The sequence below is a fragment of the Gopherus flavomarginatus genome, chromosome 1 (genome assembly GCF_025201925.1).
Source record: "Gopherus flavomarginatus isolate rGopFla2 chromosome 1, rGopFla2.mat.asm, whole genome shotgun sequence".
Classification (NCBI taxonomy): domain Eukaryota; kingdom Metazoa; phylum Chordata; order Testudines; family Testudinidae; genus Gopherus; species Gopherus flavomarginatus.
Window position 1 is genome coordinate 333,560,396 of NC_066617.1, and position 23,044 is coordinate 333,583,439.

A 23,044-nucleotide genomic window follows, 5' to 3' on the forward strand; every position below is an offset into this window, starting at 1 on the left:
TGAGGGAACTGGAGTTACTTAGTCTAAAGAAGAGAAGAGTGAGAGGAGATTTGCTAGCAGCCTTCAACTACCTGAAGAAGGGTGGGGGAGTTTCCAAAGAGGATGGAGCTAGGCTGTTCTCGGTGGTGGCAAATGACAGAACAAGAAGCAAAGGTCTCAAGTTGCGGAGGGGTGGGAGCGGGGGCCGCTAGGCTGGATATTAGGAAAAACTATTTCATGAGGAGGGTGGTGAAGCACTGGAACGGGTTACCTAGGGTGGTGGTGGAGGAATCTCCATCCTTAGAGATTTTTTAGGCCCGGCTTGACAATGGAATGTTACAAAACTAACAGCTTGTGGCTGCATTCTAATGCAATTAAAAAGAATGGTTTCCACAAGGCCTGGGATTTTGCTGGTGGACCTTGTGCAGCGGGTGGGGAGGGGCGGAGAATAGGGATGAGGTCCTTACCTTTTAGTACCTTGTCATCCTTCCATGGGTGGTGGTGTAGTAGGATTCAGATGAGCAAACTGAGTCTGAATCCTAATACTGATTTAGTTGGTGTTGGTCCTGCTTTGAGCAGGGCATTGGACTAGATGACCTGAGGTCTCTTCCAACCCTAATATTCTATGATTCTAAGAGCAATGAAGTGTGAACACCACTAATTGCTATTCAGTCATTCTTTGCTCATCTCAAGTTCACACAATATTTTATACTTCAGTCAGGGCCAGCTCTAGGTTTTTTGCAGCCCCCACCCCCCCAAATTTTTTGGCTGTCCTCCACCCCAGCCCTGGGCTCTCACCCCTGCCCACCAGTGCCCCACCCCTGCCCCCTGCCGCCCCAGTGCTGGGCTCTCCCCCACACTTCACCTGGACCCCCTACTGCCCCAGCCCTGGCCTCCCGCCACCAGTGCTGACTCTGCCCACTCTCCCCCTTACCTCCAGCTGGTCCTGCACTGGCAGAGTTGGTGTAAGCAGCAGGGATCCCGGGCCATGCCTCAGCCCAGAGTCCCTTCAACCAGGGCTCCCGCTTCCAGGACCGGCCGGGACCCAGGAGGGCAGAGCCGGGGAACCGCCCTGGCAGGAGGCTGAGGAGCCGGGGCAGGGTAGCCCCAGAGGAAGCAGAGCCCCGGAGAGCAGGACGTGGGCCCCGCATGGCAGCACCCCACCCTCTATGACCCCGCTGCTGCTACTTCTGGCCACCCTGCCGCAGTCCGGGGGCGGTTCGGGACGCTTTGCCTAGCCCTGGCTGTGGCGCTGGGGAGCTGCTGCCCTGTGGCACCTGCAGGCGGCTCCGTGTGCCCCGCGAGGTGGCCCCGTGTGCCCCGCGAGGTGGCCCCCAGGCCGAGCGTCCCCAGCTTGCAGACTGCCTAGCCAAGCCATAAGGTGTAGGAGCTGCTCCCCCTTGGCACGAACTGCAGCAGCCCCAGGGCACCCCTCTGCACAACGTGCTGCTGCTGCCAGGACCGGGCTCTAGGCTTTTGCCAACCGAAACAAAACAACAAAACGATGGCCGGTATGCTGCCCCTGAAAATGTGCTGCCCCAAGCACGTGCTTGGTTTGCTGGTGCCTAGAGCTGGCCCTGACTTCAGTCCCCTGGATGTTAACTGTCTGCCCTATTCAGCCAGCAGCTTCAGGCCTAATCAGAGAGTGACATGTCTGTTCAAAATTCTCCCCACTTCCTCAGGCTTACTTTAAGAAATATTTCAATTATTTATAGTACCATAGCACCTACGAGTCCTAGTCAGGGACCAGGATCCCGTTGTGCTAGGCCTGGTAGAAACAGAGTTCATACTACCTTATTAACCTATACTTGCTGTCACGGCTTTACTATTGGATAGGAACAGACGTTTATTTGGAATTAAAAGTTACTTAGTACAATTCAGCCTAATTCAGCACCAAAGCTATGTCAAGCTTTAAGCGCAGACTAGGCCTAAGCCACATTTGTGCATGGCTAACAAAAAAATTGCAGAAATTTAAACTTTTTCTGTAACTAATCCAAAAGCATTATCCTGTTAAATAAGTTAAATTCTGGGGAAAGGACTTCATTATATGTCTATAGGATATTTTCCAGAAACTTGCCATAAATGTATAGTCAGCTACCCAGTATTTTAAAGTCTCCCGTTAGGCTACAGATATTCTGGCCTGTCTGCAAAGGCCTATACTTTAAGAATTTAGGTGTATTCTTAATCACTAAGCTAGTTATAGAGGTATAAAAAGAAAGAATCAAAATCACTGCCTGTCTCTGTAAGGGCCTTCTTTTACTGTGACAGTCTGGGGCCCTGTTCTTAGGCTACAGCCTTTAGCTAAGTGGCAGAGGCAGCCATAAACTGGGAAGTGTATGGTCACATCCTCACATTCCAAACCAGTCTCACTGAAATAAGGTGCTACTGGTCTGTTAGGAATACAATCCTGTCCTGATATTCCTATCACCGCCAGAGAAAGGGAAAAGCCTAGAAGATATAAAAGGAAACTTAGTTTGACAGCATCCTGTCTGGCAAGAACTCACTTATCAATAGCTGGGATGTGAAATCTTCATTTCTGTATTGTTCAATCACTGTAGTCTCCACTTCCCTATTGTTTGTCTGTATAATCCCTGGCTGGTTCTGTGATTATTTCTGTCTGCTGTATAATTAATTTTGTTGGATGTAAACCAATTAAGGTGGTGGGATATAATTTAAATTTATATAATTTAAATAATTTATATAATTTAAATAATTATGTTACAATGTGTTAGGATTGATTAGTTAAATTTCAGTAAAATGACTGGTTAAGGTATAGCTAAGCAGAACTCAAGTTTTACTATACAGTCTGCAGTCAAACAGGAAATAAGGAGGGAACGGGAACAGTGAATGGGGGTAGGGGAATTGGAACCATGTTTCGCTAAGGGGGCGAAATGGGAACAGGGACTAGGAACAGGGACACAGGGGAGGCTCTGTGGTGTCAGAGCTGGGAAGGGGGACATTGAAGAAGGAAACTGAAATCATGCTTGCTGATAGTTCACCCCAATAAATATGGACTTGTTTGCACCTTTGGACATTGGGTATTGTTGCTCTCTGCTCATGCGAGAAGGACCAGGGAAGTGAGAGGGTGAAGGAATAAGCTCCCAAACATCTCTCCTTCCACATTTTCTTTTCTGTACTCTGAACATGCACATTTTGATTTATGTAAATCTAAATTTGATCTATTTTATTTAGGGAAATACTGCCTCAACTGCCTATGAAAAGTAGTACATACCCATCTTCAAGTTCAGAAGGAAGCCCAAAAAACCCAAGGAAATTAACCACCGAGTTGCTAATGTGACAGAGAATGGTAGATATTGCCCCAATCCAATAAAACATATAAACAAGTACTTTTAAGCAAATGCACAGTCCCACTGAAGTTAAGGGGACTATTCATAGGTTTAAACTAAGCACAGGCTTAAGTACTTTACCGAATCAGGGCCTTAATGAGGATCCAACTCCACAGAAATTGTGCAAGAACAGCCAAAGAGGGTAGGAGAGACACCAAAAGGTCACAGACCAAGATAATGACAAGAGCAGATACAAAATGTTTTTGTGATAAGATAAACAATTCCAATACGACCTACATGAAACTTTGATGTTAAGTAAATGAAATCTGAAATATTTCACACTGAATCCAAGTATCTTTACCCTACCTTCTCTGCAGTTTTTAAACGCTCAAGATTAAAAGCAGTTATCCACAAAGCTTCATCAATGTCTTGTTCAGTTTTATTGTCCTGGGGGAAAAGTCACAATAGTAAAACTGTTTGTATTATTAAAAAAATTAAATATTTGACATTTTCACAATTTGTACAAACCTTGGAGGAAGGACCTCATATTCATATTAAACATTATGCATCCATTTAGGACTTAGTGATAAATAATTTATAAATAAATGATAAAAACTGCTTTAAAACACCTATACACTAAGATGCATTGCACAGCCAGCTAAGAAAAAGCAGTTGCCTTAGCAACTACAGTTCCTGGAGGGGACTGCATGTGTGAATCCAAGCTCTCAGAACAGTGGTTCAAGGGCTGTAGCACTCATGGAAAAGAAATTAGCAGGTGCTTAGCATCCACTGGCAGCCAGCTTCCCACCTCCCAGAAGAGGCGGGACAGTGGTAGGGAAAGGGAGTGGGACCTGGGGCTGAGCAGGGAGACTGAGCACACCCCAGGTCCAGAGGAAGCCAGTACCAATGCATGGATGAGTCCTGGAAGAAGCTTAAACAGTGGTGGCGGTGATGATGTGTGAAACGTGATGGCAATAGATTGGAATGGAGACTAGAAAGTACCTTACTGCTAACCGTAGTTGGTCAGGAAGCTATACACCTTTTTAAACAGCTTCCAGTTCTCCGCTGAGGACAGTGAAGATTTTGACAAAGTCCTAGCAGTGCTTTCCTGCAAAGCATGAAACTTATGAAAGATTCCTTTTCCACATAAGAATAAAAAAGGAACACAAAGGAACTGAGGATTCCAACACAGACTTGAAGAGTAAAAGCCAATGCTGCAACTTCAGGCCTCAAGGAGACTCCTTGATTAGATAGCTTTGCATTGTTACACCTGCCACTAGCCTATCAGAGCATCTATTTAGAGACTTAACTTTGGAAAAAGCCACAAACATCTGCAAAGCAGCACAACACGTGAAACTGCAACTGCAAAAACAGTAATCAAGGCGGATAACAGAGACACTGTGCAGAAGGTCATTGCACAGCAGGACAAGAAGGAAACATGCACAAAAACCACCACACTGACAACAGTCAATATAAGGAAGGGTGAAAAAATATTCTGTGGAAGGACTAGAGCAAACAAATGTGTGGGAAGTTCATGGAAACATGCATACAAAGCTCAGCATTTGGACAAAAGTGCAGTGTGTCACAAGTACAACTATTTTGCTAACCAATGCAGATATCAGAAAACTGGATGCAATGCAAGAATATGGTGATAGCTCCACTGAGGAAGCAGTGTATGGTGATGCCATGCAGCAATGGCTGCCAGTACACAATAACTAGTTCATCGCTCTTAATACTAACGGTTCACAAATCACATACAGTAGATACAGGTGGCGACACCAATGCATTTGCCACATTAGTGCTGCCAACTTTAAAATATAAGCCCCCTACTAGAGAAACAGGCAAACCGTCTGAGAGCTTACAATGCACTTCCCCTATTTCTGTGGTGGGCAGATGCCAGCACAATCTGAGACACAAGAAAGAAAAGACTAAGAATACCTTTATTATTAATTATTACTATTATAGGAGATAGAAAACCAATACTGAGCCTGTAATCAAGTCAACATTTGTGACTCATATGCAAGCTATTTAATATAGAATACAACTTGCTGCAAGGCATCTAAACCTTAGTAGAGAAATATACAGATGTGTTCAAAGGTTTGGGAAAACTGCCAGTCATGCACAAAATAATTTTGAAGAAGGATGCAAACCCTGTTTATATGCATCCAAGAAGGTACCTCTGGCCCTGAGAAGCAGAAAGCAGCAAGAACTGCAATAGAAGTATTAGAAAGAGTTGAGAAACCTACAGGTTTGGTGCACAGGCGCTGACTCCGTGGCTGCTCCAGGGCTGGAGCACCTGAGGAAAAAAGTTAGTGGGTGCTTAGCACCCACTGGCAGACAGCTCCTCCCGTTCACCGGCAGCTCCACTGATCAAATCTTTCCCCTTCCCCCCAACACCTTTGCCTCGCCCATCAGCTATTTCACAGTGTACAGCAGTCACTGGAGGGGGGAAGTGGATGGGGCATTGTCAAGGTTCCTCCCCCACTCTGAACTGTAGGGCACAGATGTGGGGACCTGCATGGACACTTCTAAGCTTAATTACTAGCTTAGATCTGGTAATACTGCCACCATCCAGAAATTTCAGTGTCTGGAACACTTTCTGTCCCCCCAAAACCTTCCCCTCCCTGGGCAGCCTTGAGAGGCTTTTTCACCAAGTTCCTGGTGAACACCGATCCAACCCCTTGGATCTTAACACAAGAATTTAACCACCCCCCTCCTTTCCCCCACCAATCCCTGTTGAGTCCAGATCCAATCCCCTTGGATCTTAAAACAAGGAAAAATCAATCAGGTTCTTAAAAAGAAAGCTTTTAATTAAAAAAAGAAAGGTAAAAATCATCTCTGTAAAATCAGGATGGAAAATACTTTACAGGGTAATCAGATTCATATAGCCCAGAGGAACCCCCTCTAGCCTTAGGTTCAAAGTTACAGCAAACACAGGTAAAGTCCTCTTAGCAAAAAGGAACATTTAGAAGTTGAGAAAACAAAAATAACACTAACTTGCCTTGCCTGGCTGTTACTTACAAAGTTTAAAACATGAGAGACTGATTCAGAAAGATTTGGAGAGCCTGGATTGACATCTGGTCCCTCTTAGTCCCAAGAGCAAACCACCCCCAAAACAAAGAGCACGAACAAAAGACTTCCCCCCACCAAGATCTGAAAGTATCTTGTCCCCTTATTGGTCCTCTGGTCAGGTGTCAGCCAGGTTTACTGAGCTTCTTAACCCTTTACAGGTAAAAGGGGCATTAACCCTTAACTATCTGTTTATGACAGGCATGCTAAGGGGAGGGGGCAGAATTGGGCAGGAATTGGAAGGGCGGGGACTTGGGGAAAGGGATGGGGCCTGGGGCAGAGCTGGGGCTTGTGTACCCCCGGGCCAGGAGGACGCCAGTGCCTATGGTTGGGTGCACTCACCAGTGATAGTACAAAACAAATGTGGATAAAAACATAAGAACAGCCATACTGGATCAGACCAAAGGACTTCTGACAGTGGCCAATATCAGATACTTCAGAAGGAATGAACAGAACAGGTAATTATCAAGTAATCAATCCCATGACGCTTGTTCCCAGCCTCTGGCAGACAGGCTGGGGTCACCATCCCTGACCATCCTGGCTAATAGCCACTGATGGACATATCCTCCATGAATTTATCTCGTTCTTTTTTGAACCCTGTTGTAGCCCTGGCCTTCACAACATCTTCTGGCACGGAGTTCCACTGGTTGACTGTATGTTGTGTGAAGAAATACTTCCTTTTGTTTGTTTTAAACCTGCTGCCTATTCATTTCATTTGGTGACATCTAATCCTTGGGAATGAGGAGTAAACAACACTTCCTTATTTATTTTCTCTATCCCAGTCATGATTTTATAGACCTCTATCGTATGCCCCCTTAGTCGTCCGTTTTCCAAGCTGAAAAGTCCCCGTCTTATTCATCTCCCCTCATACGGAAGCCATTCCATACCCCTAATCATTTTTGTTGCCTTTTCTGAACCTTTTCCAATTCAAATACATCTTTTTTGAGATGAGGCGACCAAATCTGCATCCAGTATTCAAGATGTGGGTGTACTACGGATTTATATAAAGGCATTATGATATTTTCTGTTTTATTATCTATCCCTTACTTAATGATGCCCAACATTCTGTTCGCTTTTTTGACTGCTGCTGCACGTTGAGTGGATGTTTTCCGAGAACTATCCTTAATTGACTACAAGATCTCTTTCTTGAGTGGTAACAGCTAATTTAGACCCCATCGTTTTATATGTATAGTTGGGATTATGTTTTTCAACGTGCATTACTTTGCATTTATCAACGTTGGGCAATAAAATGGCAGATGAAATTCAGTCACCCAGTTTTGTGAGATCCTGCTGTAGCTCTTCGCAGTCTGCTTTGGACTTAATTATCTTGAATAACTTTTTATCGTCTGCAATTTTTGCCACCTCACTGTTTACCCCTTTTTTCAGATCATTTATGAATATGTTGAATAGTACTCACCCCAGCACAGAACCCTGGAAGACATCAGTCTTTACTTCTCACCATTCTGAAAACTTGACCATTTATTCCTACCTTTTGTTTCCTATCTTTTAACCAGTCACTAATCCATGAGAGGACTTTCCCTCATATTCCCATGACAGCTTACTTTGCTAAAGAGCCTTTGGTGAGGGACCCTGTCAAAAGCTTTCTGGAAATCTAAGTATACTATATCCAGTGGATCCCCCTTGTCCACATGCTTGTTGACCCTCTTCAAAGAATGCTAGTAGATTGGTGAGGCATCATTTCCCTTTACAAAAGCCCTGTTGACTCTTCCCCAACAAATTATATTCATCTCTATGCCTGACAATTCTGTTTTTTAATATAGTTTCAACCAATTTACCCGGTACTGAAATCAGGCTTACCGGCCTGTAATTGCCAGAATCACCTCTGGAGAATTCTTTAAAAATTGTCATTACATTAGCTATCCTCCAGTCATTTGGTAAAGAAGCTGATTTAAATGATAGGTTACAAACCACAGTTAGAAGTTCTGCAATTTGACATTTGAGTTTCTTCAGAATTCTTGGATGAATACCATCTGGTACTGGTGACTTATTGCTGTTAAATTTATCAAATTTGTTCCAAAACCACCTCTGACCGACACCTCAACCTGGTAGAGTTCCTCAGATTTGTCACCTAAAAAGAATGGCTCAGTTTTAGGAATCTCCCACATATCCACAGCTGTAAAGACCAATGCAAATAATTTATTTAACTTCTCCGCAATAGCCTTATCATCCTTGAGTGCTCCTTTGGCATCTCGATCATCCGGTGGCTCCACTGGTTGTTTAGTAGGCTTCCTGCTTCTGACGTACATAAAAAAAAAATTGCTATTACTTTCTGAGTCTTTGACTAGCTGTTCTTCAAATTCCTTTTTGGCCTTCCTAATTATATTTTTACACTTCATTTGCCAGAGTTTATGCTATTTTCTATTTTCCTCAATAGGATTTAACTTCCACTTTTTAAAGGATGCCTTTTTGCCTCTCACTGATTCTTTTACTTTGTTGTTTAGCCACTTTTTTGGTTCTCTTACTACGTTTTTAAATTTGGGGTATAGAGTAACTCTTAAAGTCATCCTGGTTAATGTCGTTTCATTGCTGATTAGGGAACATGCTCATTTAAAGTTGTGCTATGCTCCCTTATAACGTTGTTTGGCAGCCGCCTGCTTTATCCACTGCTTGCAGGAAGAGCAGCCCGTTGCAGCTAGCTGATGGGGGCTTGGACAGGTGGACCAGTAGCCCCCCCATCAGCTCCCCGCTCCCCTAAGTTCCCTGTGCAGCAATCAGCCAGCAGGCTACCAATTGCCAGCAGTTCAGCTGTCCCTCCCCCCACTGCCATGTGCTGCTCCTGCCTGCTGCCTTTGAGCTTGGAGATTGAAGTTGAAGAAAAAATGTGTGTTCACAAAGACAGAACTTCTCTATTTGGTGGAAATTCTGTCAGAAAGTGGTGCCAAGCCAGATCCAGCAGAAGTACAAGCCATCCTTAGAATGCCAAACCCAAAGCAAAAAAAGATTTACCATGGTGTACAAGTATGGTGACCTGGCTAGGCAAATTCATAACCTGGATGATAAAAAATATGAGAAAACTATTACTTAATGGTATGGAACAAACTGGACTAGATAGCATGAAATTAAGATGAACTGAAAATGTTACTTAAAATATTGTAGTGTGGGAGCTCATGTGACATGACATATGCCTTACAAAGATTCCACCGATGCTGAAAAGGTTTAGTGCAACTCCAAAAGAAAGGCCATGGCTGGAGTCCAGTAAGCATATGCCTAGAGAGCTTTCGCAAATACAGTACAAATACACATAGATTGAAAAGAAAACCCTGCGAATTGCATTTGGCTGTGACACTTGTCACAACTACATGTATGGAATATCTTTTGTAATTGAAACTGGTCATAAACCATTGACAGCCATTGCAAAAAAGGACCCATGGAAGGCACCACCTAGAATTCAAAGCTTCTAAAAATATGACTATACCATTGAATTCACTCCAGGAAATTGTTCAATTGTGGTAGATACCCTATCCTGGATCTGGGATGACTCTGAGAATGGAAGATCCAGAAACTGGGGGTGGGGGGTGCATGTGTGCGTCTAGAGAGAGAGAGACGCGCGCGCGCACACACACACACACACACACGTCAACATGGTAAAATATTCAGGACCCCACTTCACCTCACTCATGGTCAAAGCTAAAAGCGCTATAGTGAAGGATGAGATGCTGCTGCCCATGAGTCATACTCTATACTCTGACAGAGGAAACAATTCATGCCTAAAACAGCATGTTCCCTTCAGCCATGAGCTGTCTATGGTTGAATATGTCCTTCTCATAGGTAAGAGCATTGGGATTCCATCTGAACTCAGAAAAAAATATGGTAAAGGCCATTCATGAAGGTCACTTGGGTATAGAGAAGCACAAAGAAGGGCATGGGAAGCACTCTATTCGCTAAGCATGAACAATTACATCACTGATTGGTAAATATTTATGCCACATGCCAAACCCACAGGCCAATCATACCCAAAGGACCAGTATTAAATATGTATGTGTCAGCTGGTGAGTGGGTGTAGAGCTCTTTACCCTAGAACAGGGGTGGCCAACCTGAGCCTGAGAAGGAGCCAGAACTTACCAATGAACATTGCTAAAGAGCCACAGTAATGTCAGCAGTCCCCATCCGCTACACCCTCCAGTCCCCAGCACCTCCGACCCACAGGCAGCCCCGCCAATCAGCGCCTCCCCCTCCCTCCCCATGCCTCCTGCCTGCTGCAATCAGCTGTTTTACAGTGCGCTCTGGTGGAGAGGTGGGAGGAGCAAGGGCATGGCAGGCTCGGGGGAAGGAGCCGAGTGGTGGCAGGACCAGGGGCAGAGCAGGGGGCTGAGCAGTGAGCACCCCACAGCACACTGGAAAGTTAGCATCTGTAGCTCCAGCCTTAGAGAGTCAACATGTATGCAAGGAGCTGCATATTAACCTCTGAAGAGCTGCATGCGGCTCCGAAGCCACAGGCTGGCAACCCTTGTCCTAGAAGATAGACTATTTGGTTATATTTGATGCATACTTAAAACTACCTAGAGGTAGAAATATTGACCGAGGTCACATCCAACCAGGTCATGTAGAAACTCAACGCTATTTCTGCTAAGTTTGGGATTCCACAAGTAGTTAAGACTGACAATGGCTCTCAGCGTTCAAGAACATACTTCACAACTTCTGCAGAGAAGTAAGGGTTTTAACGTATTACTTCTAGTCCTAAGTATCCAAAGGGAAATGGATTTGCAGAATATGGTGTAAAAATAGTTGAGACTATTTAAAAAAGCAATACATGCACTGGAAGATCCTCTTGCTGCATTGCTAAATTACAGAGCAGCACCATTAAATCACAGTAAGTTACCTGCAGAGCTTCTGGTGAGATGTCAGATACAAACTATACTTCCTCAGCTGAAGATTAAATGGAGTGCAGCTCAGGAACAAATGCACAAAAAGAAGCAGACAAGAAAGTAGTAAGGGCATAAAAAGTCCCACTATAACAAAATCACAGTGCACTTGAGGGAACTATGCCCTGGAGCATCTGCTGAAATTTGAAATAATGGTTTTTGGGGAGATAAAGATAAGATGATTCATCTGGTTCCTCCAAGGGCATGTGAGACCAAAACAAAGCAAGAATATTTATAGAGACAGAACTGTAAGCACCTTTTATTACAACGCCCCCTATGAGCTATCAACACATGTAATTCAGGACTTATCAGTAAACCAGGTAGTGTTAAGGATCTGTAGGACTAGAATTCAGGTCTGCAGAGTCTGGGGCAGCTGATGTTACCATGTCACCACTAGGAGGCCAAAAGTGTCTAGAGCGACAGCACCCTGTGGCCTTTGGATTGACCCATGGCTCACTATTTAGCCAAGAGTGTGTCCCAGGAAGTTGCCTGGGCAACCACACACTTCTGGCTTGCTATGACTCCACACCTCAATTTGCATGCTGATCTCCAGTCTCCAATGCCAGACTGACTCTGAACCTGACTCTTAGCTACCAGCCTGGAATCAAAAGGCACCTCTGATCTCTGACTCTGTCTCTTGCCCACTGATCACAGCTCCAGTGATTACTGAAGATCCCTGTGCTCTTGACCTCATGACCATCCTTGACTTGGTGACACCAGCCCAGACTATCAATACTCTGGTCCCTTACACCTACATCAAACTAGACACATCCTGGTAGTAACATTGACACACAAAAGTGATATGGCCTACTGAGGTCCCCTTCCCTTGCAGTCTAACAGACAAGACCATCAGATACCCAGGTTAATTATCTGGGAAACACTGCCATGACCACAGGAATCTGATGTTGCTCCAGTACTCCAAGGGAGGAGACTGTCTCAATGGAGATGAGAACATGTTGAGGCAGAATGGTTAAAAAAAAACCCAAAGAGACTAATTGAAAACTACTAAGAAGCAGGGGAATCACATCTCACTACTATATGAACCACTAGGTTATTGTTTCACTTGGCTGATTGTGTTTTAAAAAAAAAGAAGGATGTGTTGAATATTCTAACGCACTAATTCATATGCATGGAAAGATGGGTCACTAACCCAGGAACTAGTAGTCAGACATCCTGCAGAAACTCAGAGCAAAGCAGAGGTAGGACACAGCACAGTGATCAGCAACACAGCCGCTACTAACATGTTATATTTCAAATGTTAATTAATAAGCCTTTGTATAAAACAGCGTACACTTCATAAAGTAGCGTAACACCACATTCACCCAGCAGCAGCAGCTCCTGTCTGGACCCAGTTCCCCACTTTGGGCATTGCAACCTGGTGCCTGGGGTCACAGTGTCGGTCATGTTTGACCTGGCTGCCCCTCTGTGACCCCAGGCACCAGGTTGCAATGCCCAAAGTGGGGCCCAGCTTACTGGGACAGGAACGGTTGCTGCAGGGTGAGTAAAGGCCGGGCTCACTCTCCAACATTCCCCCCACTAACTCCCCTGGTGACTCGCCTCTGCACCAGGCCTGCAGTCCATCTAGAAACTTACCATGACCAGCAGTGTTCACTGCAGCCATGCACATGCCCTCTAACACATGCGGAGACCTAGAAAGTATTAAATGGGATGCGATCCTTAAACTTCAACAATTTTTTTTTATTAGTAGTGCAGATTTAAGATTCTAAAGAAATGAGGAAAGCAACACTACATTTTCCCCTTTGTAGCAATGAGCTCAATTTGTTTATATTTATCTTAAATTAAAAATATACAAAAGAATTGTCTTTAATTTTAAAAGATACAGCCTGTCTAAGTAAAATCTGAGTCTCCTTTCCCCTTTGCAGAAGAGGAACCAATTTATATCCTGGTAGCTGAAGTCACTTGTTATTCTTTTATTAGGGCTTGTCTACACTTGAAATTCTACAGCAGTGCAGCTGCAATGCTGCAGCTATGCTGCTGCAGCGCTTCAGTGTAGGCACCACCTATACCAACAGGAAGAAATCTCCTGTCAGCACAGATAATCCACCTCCCCAAGAATGCTGACAGAAAACTTCTTACATTGGCCTAGCACTGTCTACACAGGGATTTAGGTCAGCTTAACTACATTGTTCAGGGATGTAGATTTTTCCATACCCTGGAGAAATACCACTGGATTGATTTAATTTTCTAGCATAGACCAGTTCTTACACTTAGTAGCCTCATATCTTTCCCTCAAAACTCTGCACTCAACATCCTTCCTAATCAGGAGGCCAGCACTATAACTGTATTTGTGTGTTTCCAAGAAAAAGAGTGCTTGAAACCTGATCTCTTACTTGTGTTGGCAATTATGCCAGTTTTCACAGACGCAGTAACCTGTAGAACAAAACTCCCCAACAAAGCGGAGGAAGGGGGTCAAATGAGGTAGACCCTGTATGACTCCTATAATTGCTTCCAAAATAAAACCACTATCACCCACCTACATGTAAACTGTAAGATCTCAGCCCATGGCACAAAAAAAGAGTGAACACTCAGCCCCACCAGACAAGCTACGCATCTTCCAAGAAGGGGGATGCACATGAATATTGCCCAAATAAGAGGATAAATGCACTAGATATAGCTGGTGACTTCAGTTCAGCTTTGCCATATTTTAAAATTGTTCAAGAACACAGTACATTTAGCGTGGACTGCATACACCCAATGCAGAGGAACAATTAGGTGAGAAAAGTTAACAGCATTTTTAAGACGACACCACGCAACCACTCTGCTTAGCTCAACAGCTTGAAAACATACAAGATAAGCACTTCTAGCCATGACAAAACTACACTATTTGTAAAGGTGCTGCTATGTGTGGTGATGGTTTTGTTTTTTTTTTTAATGTTTTCCATTTGTTTACTCAGAAAAAACAGTTACCTACCTTTCGTAACCGTTGTTTTTCGAGCTGTGTTGCTCATGTCCATTCCATTCTAGACGTGTGCATGCCCACGTGTGCGGAGATTTTTACATTAGCAGTATCTGTAGGGTTGGCTATGGCGCCCTCAAGTGCCACGCTCATGCGTCAGTATCTCAGCCACTGCCGGGCCCTACGCACTCTCAGTTCCTTCTTGCCAGCAACTCTGACAGAGCGACAGGAGGGGGGATAATGGAATGCACATGAGCAACATATCTTGAAGAACAACAGTTACAAAAGGCAGGTAACCATTTTTTCTTCGAGTGCTTGCTCAGGTTAATACCATTCTAGGTGACTCACATGCAGTATCCATGGAGATGGGCTCAGAGTTAACGGTTTTGCAGTTTGCAGCATTGCTCTCCTAAACCCAGCGTTGTCTCAAGCTTGCTGGGTAAGCGCATAATGAGACACGAACATGTGGCTGGACAATCAGGCAGCGGTGCTACAGATCTCTTTCATTGGTACTTGTGCCAGGAAGGCCACTGACAACGCTTGTGCCCTATTTGAGTGTGCCGTCACAACTGCCAGCAGAGGCACCTTCACCAGCTCATAGCAGTAGCGGATGCAGGTTGTGATCCAGGACGAAATCCTCTGAGCAGACACTGGAAGACCTTTCATTCTGTGTGCCACCACAACGAACAACTGCGTTGACTTACGGAATGGCTTTGTTCTATTTATGTAGAAGGCCAGCATCCTTCTGACATCCAAGATATGTAGCCTGCACTCATGTGATGTATGAGCCTTTGGAAGGAAGATGGGTAAGTATATGTCCTGACCTGTATGAAACCGGGAAATGACTGGGGCAGAAACGCTAGGTGCAGTCACAGCTGGACTATATTCTTGTAGGAAACCACACAGGGCGGGTCCAAATTAAGTGCCCTGACACCCCGCGGGCCGATGTTATCGCAACCAGGAACGAAACCTTCCAGGAGAGAAGCAGGAAACAGCAGGAAGCTAGAGGTTCAAAAGGAGGTCCCATGAGCCTCTACAACATGAGATTCAGGTCCCACGGAGGAACGGGATCCCCCCAGACGTGTAGGTAAAGATGCTCAAGACCTTTCAAAAACCGGCTGTCATGTCGTGAGAAGATCAAACTGCCTTGGAATGGAGGGTGGAAAGTCAGATAGCGGCCAGGTGAACCTTAATTGATGACATGGACAAACCTTGGAGTTTGAGGTGCAGCAGGTAATTCAGGATCTCCTGCACTGAGACCTTGATATGCTGTTCCGAGGCCCAGTATGTGAAGCTTTTTCATTTGGCCAGGTAAGTCGCTCTGGTGGAGGGCTTCTTGCTACCAAGATAGACCTGCTGAACACTGGCTAAGCATTCCCATTTGTCCATGTTTAGCCATGCAGCAGCCATACTGTTAAGTGCAGCGCCTCCAGGTTTGGGTGCAGAAGGCTGCTGTGTTCTGGGACAACAGGTCCAGCCAGAGGGGTAGCTGTAGCAGGGCAGTTACTGAAAGGTTCAGCAATGTGCCGAACCAACGCTGGCAAGGCCATGCTGAGGCTATTAGGATAATTCTTGCACTGTCTTGCTTAATCTTCACAAGGATCCTGTGAATCAACAGCACTGGTGGGAAGGCATACATCAGAGCCCCTGACCACAGGATAAGAAACGCATCTGATAAAGGAGCCCCTGTCCATCTCCCAGGAACCAACAAAAACACGTGGCATTTCTTGTTCTGCCTGGATGTGAACAGGTCCACCTGTGGAGTCCCCAACCTCTGAAAGATTATGCCAACCACCTCCAGATGGAGCAACCAATCGTGGTGAAAAGAGAAGGCCCTGCTGAGGTGATCTGCTAAGACATTCTTGGTTCCAGGCTGGTACGTGGCTACCAAATGAATGGCATGCCACACACAAAAATCCCAAAGGCTGAGAGCTTCTTGGCAAAGGGCCAACAACATGGCTCCGCCCTGCCCGTTGACGTAATACATCGCAGCAGTATTGTTCGTCAAGATCTGCAGCACCTTGCCCTTCAGGCGGGGCAAGAAAGCTTTGCAGGCCAGGTGAACTTTTCTGAGCTCCTTAACATTGATATGGAGGGCCAGACTGTCCCGCAACCAGCAGCACTGGGTGCTTAGCTCACCCAGATGGGCTTCCCAGCCCAGGTCCGAAGCATTGGAGACCAGGGTCCGTGACATGGATGGGGCTGTGAAGGGAACTCCCTCCAACACCAACCCAGCATCCAATCACCAATCCAGGGACAACTGGCTGTGATCTGGCACCCTGACTATCTGGGTGCCTGCTGGGAATGTAGACCAACACCAGATACGCTTGCAGAGGCTGAAGATGGAGCCGGGCATGACTGACCATGTATGTGCATGTGGCCATATGTGCAGGTGCGGGCCATGGTGAGCGGGTGGTTCTTCACATGAGAGATTAGTTCTGACATGGCCTGAAATCACACTTCTGGAAGAAAGGCTCTGGCTTACATGGAGTCAAGAACTGCCCCAATGAACGCTATTTGTTGGACCAGCATTAAGGTGGATTTTTGCTTGTTTATTAACAGGCTCAAGTCATAGCAGATGGAACCACTAGATCAAGGCTCCTCTGCATTTGTTCCTGAGACCTACCCTTGATGAGCCAGTCATTGAAATATGGGAAGAGCTGGACCCCTCGATGTTTCAGGTAAGCAGCCAGTAGTGCAATTTCGTTAACACCCTCGGGGCCGATAAGAGGCCAAAGGGCAGTGCCGTAAATTGAGTTTTCTTTCTGGTCACCGGTGACAGGGAGCGATGCTGGGCAGAGCCCGGTGTGCGCTGCACACCGAGGCCGAGGTAGTAGGAGTCGAGTCTTGGCAGGATGGCTCGGAAGCCAGACAGAGGGCAGCCTCTATGAGGAAAGCCCTCAAATGAATATCCAGCTCTTTCTGAGTCCTGGGTCAAAAATTTTTACAGATATGATACTTGTCCTTCACATATGATTCCCCCAAGTACTTGAGGCAGCTGCTGTGGGGGTCACTTACAGGCACAGGCCTGTTATAATCCGTGCAAGGTTTAAACCCCAGAGACCAGGGCATGCGCCGCCTGGATTATTAGAGACCCCGTGGGGACTCTAACTATACTTAACTACTTAACACTAACTACTATAAACAACTATTTACAAGGCCCTAAGGCTCAAAGTAAGAAGAGACAAAACTGCTAGCCCTTGCTATGCAAGGCAAAGCACTCCAACTAAGCACCACAAGCGGTGAGAAGGAACTGAGAGGGTGTAGGGCCGGCAACGCCTGATATACTGACACATGAGCGTGGCACTCAAGGGGACACCACAGCCAACCCTATGGATACTGCTAAGGCAAAAATCTCCGACAACTGTGCAGGTGGGCATATGCACACCTAGAATAGAATCTACATGAGAAAGTACTCGAAGAACAATCACTTTAGAGATCTGAAAGACTCAGGTGGTCAGTCAGATGAGCAGGGAATCCTGGTCTCTATAACATTCTTGTCAAATACTTCATTATTTGTAGCACAGCGACATGTAAATTCAAACAAAGATGCCTGACTTGTAAGATTACAGCCTTTTGGCCTGCACACTGTAAGAAGTGAAGCATTTGATATGAAAGTAGTATAAAAATGATTATAAGAAGAAATAACATTTACATACCATGTCTTCTGCTGATGTAATCCAAACTGGTTTGAGATTCAGATGGTAGTCTGAATAAGTAGACTGAACATTTTTCTCTTTGACATCTGGGATGTAGCTCCTAATTTTACCAAAAAAGATATTTAACAAGTCATGCAGAAGAAATTGCATTTCTTAAAAATTATAGTGTTTTGAAAAATGCATTAAGACCATTCTGATTCTCATTTTGCACATTCTCCTCCCTCCTCCCCACATCCCTTAAAGATCCCAAGGCCAGAAGGGAGCATTGTGATAATCTAGCCTGACCTCTTGCATAACACAGGCCACAGAACTTGACCAAAATAATTCCTGGAGCAGATCTTTTTAGAAAAACATCCAGTTGTGATTTTAAAAAATTGTAATGGAGGCTCTACAATAATCCAGGGTAAATTGTTCCAATGGTTAATTACTCTCATTGTTAAAAATTTATGCTTCATTTCCAGTCTGAATTTGTCTTGCTTCAATTTCCAGCCACTGGATCATGTTATACCTTTCTCTGATAGACTGAAGAGCCCATTATTAAATATTAGCTCCCCACATAGTTATTGACTGTAATCAAGTCACCACTTAACTACCTCTTTGTTAAGATAAATAGATAGATTCAAAGAGCTCTATCACTGTAAGACATGTTTTCTAATCCTTTAGTCATTCTCACAGTTCTTCGCTGAACCCTCTTACCTTTATCAACATCCTTCTTGAAATGTGGATACCAGAACTGGACACAGTATCCCAGTAGCCATAAACACTAATGCCAAATACAAAAGTTAAAATAACCTCTCCACTCCTATTCCGACTAGAATGGGAGATGTTACGGAGGGGACAAGTTCTTAGATTTCTTTCCTTCCAGCATCATCTCAATCTTACTTGGATTCAGCTTTAGTTAGGTGCTCTTCAGTGGATTTCAGCAAAGCACTGAAAAACCTAGGAGATGCTGATTTTTGCATTTGATGTGAATGAGCTGTAAGCTTGGTGTCACGTAGATACTGCTAGCATGCCAACCTGCATTGTCTAGTCTGTTCAACTGATTATTTATACATAAAGATAACATGAAACGGAGGATTGAGACTTCTGGCATTCTGCAAATGAAAGCATCGGAGGTGAAGGAACAGTTGCTTATAAACGAACCTTGAGGATTAGTCCAAGGAACAGGATCGGAATCATTTCACAGCAGTTCTGTTTTTCCCATCTTGAAATAGTAGCACTTGTACTTAGTGTTCAATGATCTCAAATGCCACAGACATGCCCAGTGGGATGACTGATTAAAGACATACTTCCCTTATCATTGGACAGGAGGAAGTAATTCAACAAGTACTGTCTCTGTACCATGCCCTGACCTACAGCCTTAATGAGAAGGATACCAGATATTAGGAGATGACAGATAATGTTTGAGAGTCTTTTTTGATTCCTGAACAAACTAACTGAGAAGGTAACAGATTAGACAATGGTTTGCAAATTCTCTAGCATCAAGTGAAAGATTTAGTACTGTTTAGACTATTAAAAATGAAATGCAGGTAGTAGATTCTTCCCAAAATATGCACTGACAGTCTGCCAGCAGGGATATCAAGTTCTCTCTACTCTCCTGTACCAGGCAAGAGCAGCAATGAGCAGATATGCAGGTGATGGTCCTGACTGCTGTCAAAGTTTCCATGGCTCCTGTTTGTATGAATGGTGTATATTTCAGATTCCAAGGCGAGAAGGAACATTATGGTCATCTAATCTGACCTCCCACTAACACAGGCCATAGAACCTCCCCAAAAGAATGCTCGGAAGGAATGTGTTGAGTTCCTGGCCCTGCACTCAGTTTATTATTTTTGGTGGACTTGAGACCACACCAGATGAGCATGACTACCTCTGAAAACAGTCTCACATCAAAAGTCTTGTGTTCTCAATTCAATACAGAAAATTTGGGTCTATGAAGTGATTTACAGTCTGAACAAGTTCAGTAATACATGACATTACTGAATCTATGTCAGAAGAAAGGGATCCTCTGACTCCTTTAGAGGGGTGGCTTAGTTTGTAGAAGTTCTTTGGGCCTAATTCTCATTTATACTAAAAAGACCACCTTTCTTCCACACTGGCAGCATAAAGGGCCTTAAAATAAGCTTAAGTATAATTTACACTAAGTTCACTTTGATGGTTAGGAATAAATAAGAAATAGGTCTCCAGTAGCTTAAGTATATCTGAATCAGAGCAGCCACCAACACTCACATTTTTCTTTCTCCCCTATTTTTCTGTTACAGGTGGAATTCGAAAGAGTGCTTTGGTCCAAGAATATCTATTAGCCCTATTCAGTTTTTCAATAACTTTTATGGAGCCCTTGGCCAGGCAGGCTGTCAACAAATAAGTTTGGAACTTGAAGAGTCTAGGAGTTTAAAGGCAAACAAACAATGGTAATTTTTTTCTGCCAAGCAATGAGGCAATGTTTTAGTTCTGTTCAAAGGAGGAAGTGACAGAACCAGGACAGTGGGGATTTCTCAAGCCCACATCCAGTCCACAGAACAGTGGCTGTGTGAGTGAGTCTAAGGATTACTTGCAGAAACCTTAAGATGTAGAGTTCAGATTTGATATTTTGGGCGATGGTCACAGAGGTGTTGTCAGCGTGATGCTGAAGTATCCCAAGACTTGAGTCTTGTGAACTTCATCACAATACCAGATGGCATCTCTGTCACATTTGGATTCCCAGAATTCTCAGATAAAAGTCTTTTTGCTGGACCACAGATGAAGTGGACCCTCTCACAGAAGTTTGATTTGAGTGAGCCTTCTCTACAACTGAACTTGAAAGAGAATGGAATAGCTATTCAGCCTCCAGATGTCCTCTCTCAGTCTGGTTACATGATGAACCATAGCTGCAGAGAGCTGGAAGGGACCTTGAGAGATCATGAAGTCCAGCCCGCCGTGCAGAGGTAGGACCAAGCAGACCTAAACCATTCCTAGCAATTGTTTGTCTAACCTGTTCTGAAAAATCTCCAATGATGGGGATTCCCCTGAAAGCTTCTTCCAGAGCTTAACTTCCCTTACAGTTAGAAAGGTTTTCCTAATACCTAACCTACATCTCCCTTCTTGGGATTAAGCCCATTATTACGACTTATACCTTCATTGGACATGGAGAACAACTGATCATTCTCCTCTTTATAACAGCCCTTAACATATTTGAAGGGTTTCCTCTCCGTCTTCTTTTCTCAAGACTAAACAAGAAGGCTTTTGGGTGGGGGGTGGGAGAAGGGTAGGTAAAGTTTTCTAAACCTCCATTTTGGTTGCTTTCCTCTGGACTCTCTCCAGTTTGCCCACATCTTTTTTAAAGTGCTGTGTCCAATTCTGGGCACCATACTCCAGCTGAGGTCTCACCAGTGCCAAGAGTGAGACAATTACCTCCCATGTCTTACACACGTCACTCCTATTAATAAACTCCAGAATTATATTAAACCTTTTTTACATACTGTTCACTCATTCAATTTTTTGATCCACTATAACCCCCCAAAATTCCTTTCAGCACTAGTTCCCCTAGCCTGTTACACAACTACAAAATAAAAAATACTTGATTTTTCTTTTGTAAGTGAACTTTGCACTTGTTTTTAATTGAATTTTATCTTGTTAATTTCAGACTAATTCTTCAATTTATCAAGACAGGCAATTAGACTCTTGGGTCCTTTGTTACTCAGAACAGGGACCAATCCTGAAGTGTGGGCAGAGGTCTGGGCCACCAGAGAGAGACCACTGGAGAACCAGAACAACAAACAGGGAGCTCTATAGTGGAAGACCCCTGCAATAAGCAATGCCATTTCCTAACTCAAGGGAGTGCTCCTATAGTAACCTGACCCTTACCCTGATGCAGCAGCACAGAATGCTGTCTTGAGGAGAGAGACAACTAATGAGAGGGCAGCTCGAGCTTGGGAAGGTGCCTGGAATCCAGCCAAAGAGAGGAGTTGGAAAAAGCTGTTAGACAAGAAGGAGCCAAGGAGAAGAATCTAGATGCTGAGCTAGTGGATAAACAGGAGCTGGAGGAGAAGGTGAGGTGATAAAATAAGAGGTATAGGAGAATAAAAGTAGGGGACTGGGAAGTGAGAAGGAGGAAAGAAGGGAGTCCTCCAAGCTGGGAGAAGCAGAAAAAACACAGACCCGGGTATATGAGCAAACACTATCAGAAAAGTGAAGTAGAGGAAAATAAAATGTACAGACATATCGGAGAGAGTGCATCAATGTAAAAAACTGAAAGGTAATATAACTGGTGAAAAGGGGAATTGATCAAAAAGCTGTTTTAGATTAAAATAGATCCTGAAAACAGTAAATGAAAAGCCCACCCACAAAGGATCAAAAAGTATAGGAATAGAGAGAATGACTGAACATTTATTGAAGGAATACAGTTCAAAAGGTGCCTAATGGACAAATGAGGGCCCACCAAGTGAAGATAAACTTGGTCAAAAGAGGTACAACTACAGGACCACTGAATCTAAAGAGCACTCCAAGCTGAAGAGATGTAAAGAACAGGGCAGCAAGAATGGAGTTGTACTTATAGCCAAAGAAAGAAAAAGTTGCTGAGTAATCTCTTGTTCTTGTTGATGACAATGCCTTTGGTATTAACTCCGTAGAGTAAGGAAGAGTACAGGTACAAGCTAGCAAAGGTTAACATGTTGGTAACCTAGAGTTGGTTATAAGTAGTAATACTTTGTAATGTTCTTTATGCTCCTGGCACAATTGCTGAGTTTTCCCTTCAAAGTTCTACAAATTATAAGCTACCCTTTTGTCTTGGTTAGCCTCTGCTTTTCCTCACAGTTAGCATAGCCTGGACAGGTCACTGCACTTCACAGTGAGTTCTCCTACCCATTACAACCTTGTATTTATTAAGAAGGAAGAAGCTGAAGACTTACTGTCTTCTGTTTTGGATTAAGCAAGGTAGCTGTGTGCTGACTGCACTGGACTGTATGTAGCTATCTAGTTACACAAAAATCCTGAATGTATTTGTGCATTAAGAAACCAAATTCGATTAAGCCCTTTGGGAATAATTACCATAAGAGATAAGTAGGATGGACAGACTTTTTTTTAAAAAAACATGTCCCATCTCTGGCTCCAAACTGTATGAAAGATAAAGCAAGTGTTAAGAATGCATGTTTACCTTTTTAGTGCTTGCGAATTTCTAATACAAATTCCTTGTTCAACATCAACCTCCATCTAAATTAAAAAGGAGAAAGGTTTAGTAAAGGACTTCCCATCAGAGGGTGAAATCCTGGTCCCTCT

General features: G+C 44.1%; 1 protein-coding gene across 1 annotated transcript in view; it reads right to left on the reverse strand.

Moving 5' to 3' along the window:
- Window positions 1–23,044, reverse strand: part of RNF17 (ring finger protein 17) — a 206,147-nt gene that overhangs the window by 162,926 nt on the left and 20,177 nt on the right. The window contains exons 6-8 of the mRNA XM_050928582.1: window positions 22,923–22,978; window positions 17,795–17,894; window positions 3,633–3,713 (exon numbers count right to left, since the gene is read on the reverse strand). Coding sequence (XP_050784539.1) covers window positions 3,633–3,713; window positions 17,795–17,894; window positions 22,923–22,978 — 237 coding nt within the window. The remainder of the gene's footprint in view (window positions 1–3,632; window positions 3,714–17,794; window positions 17,895–22,922; window positions 22,979–23,044) is intronic.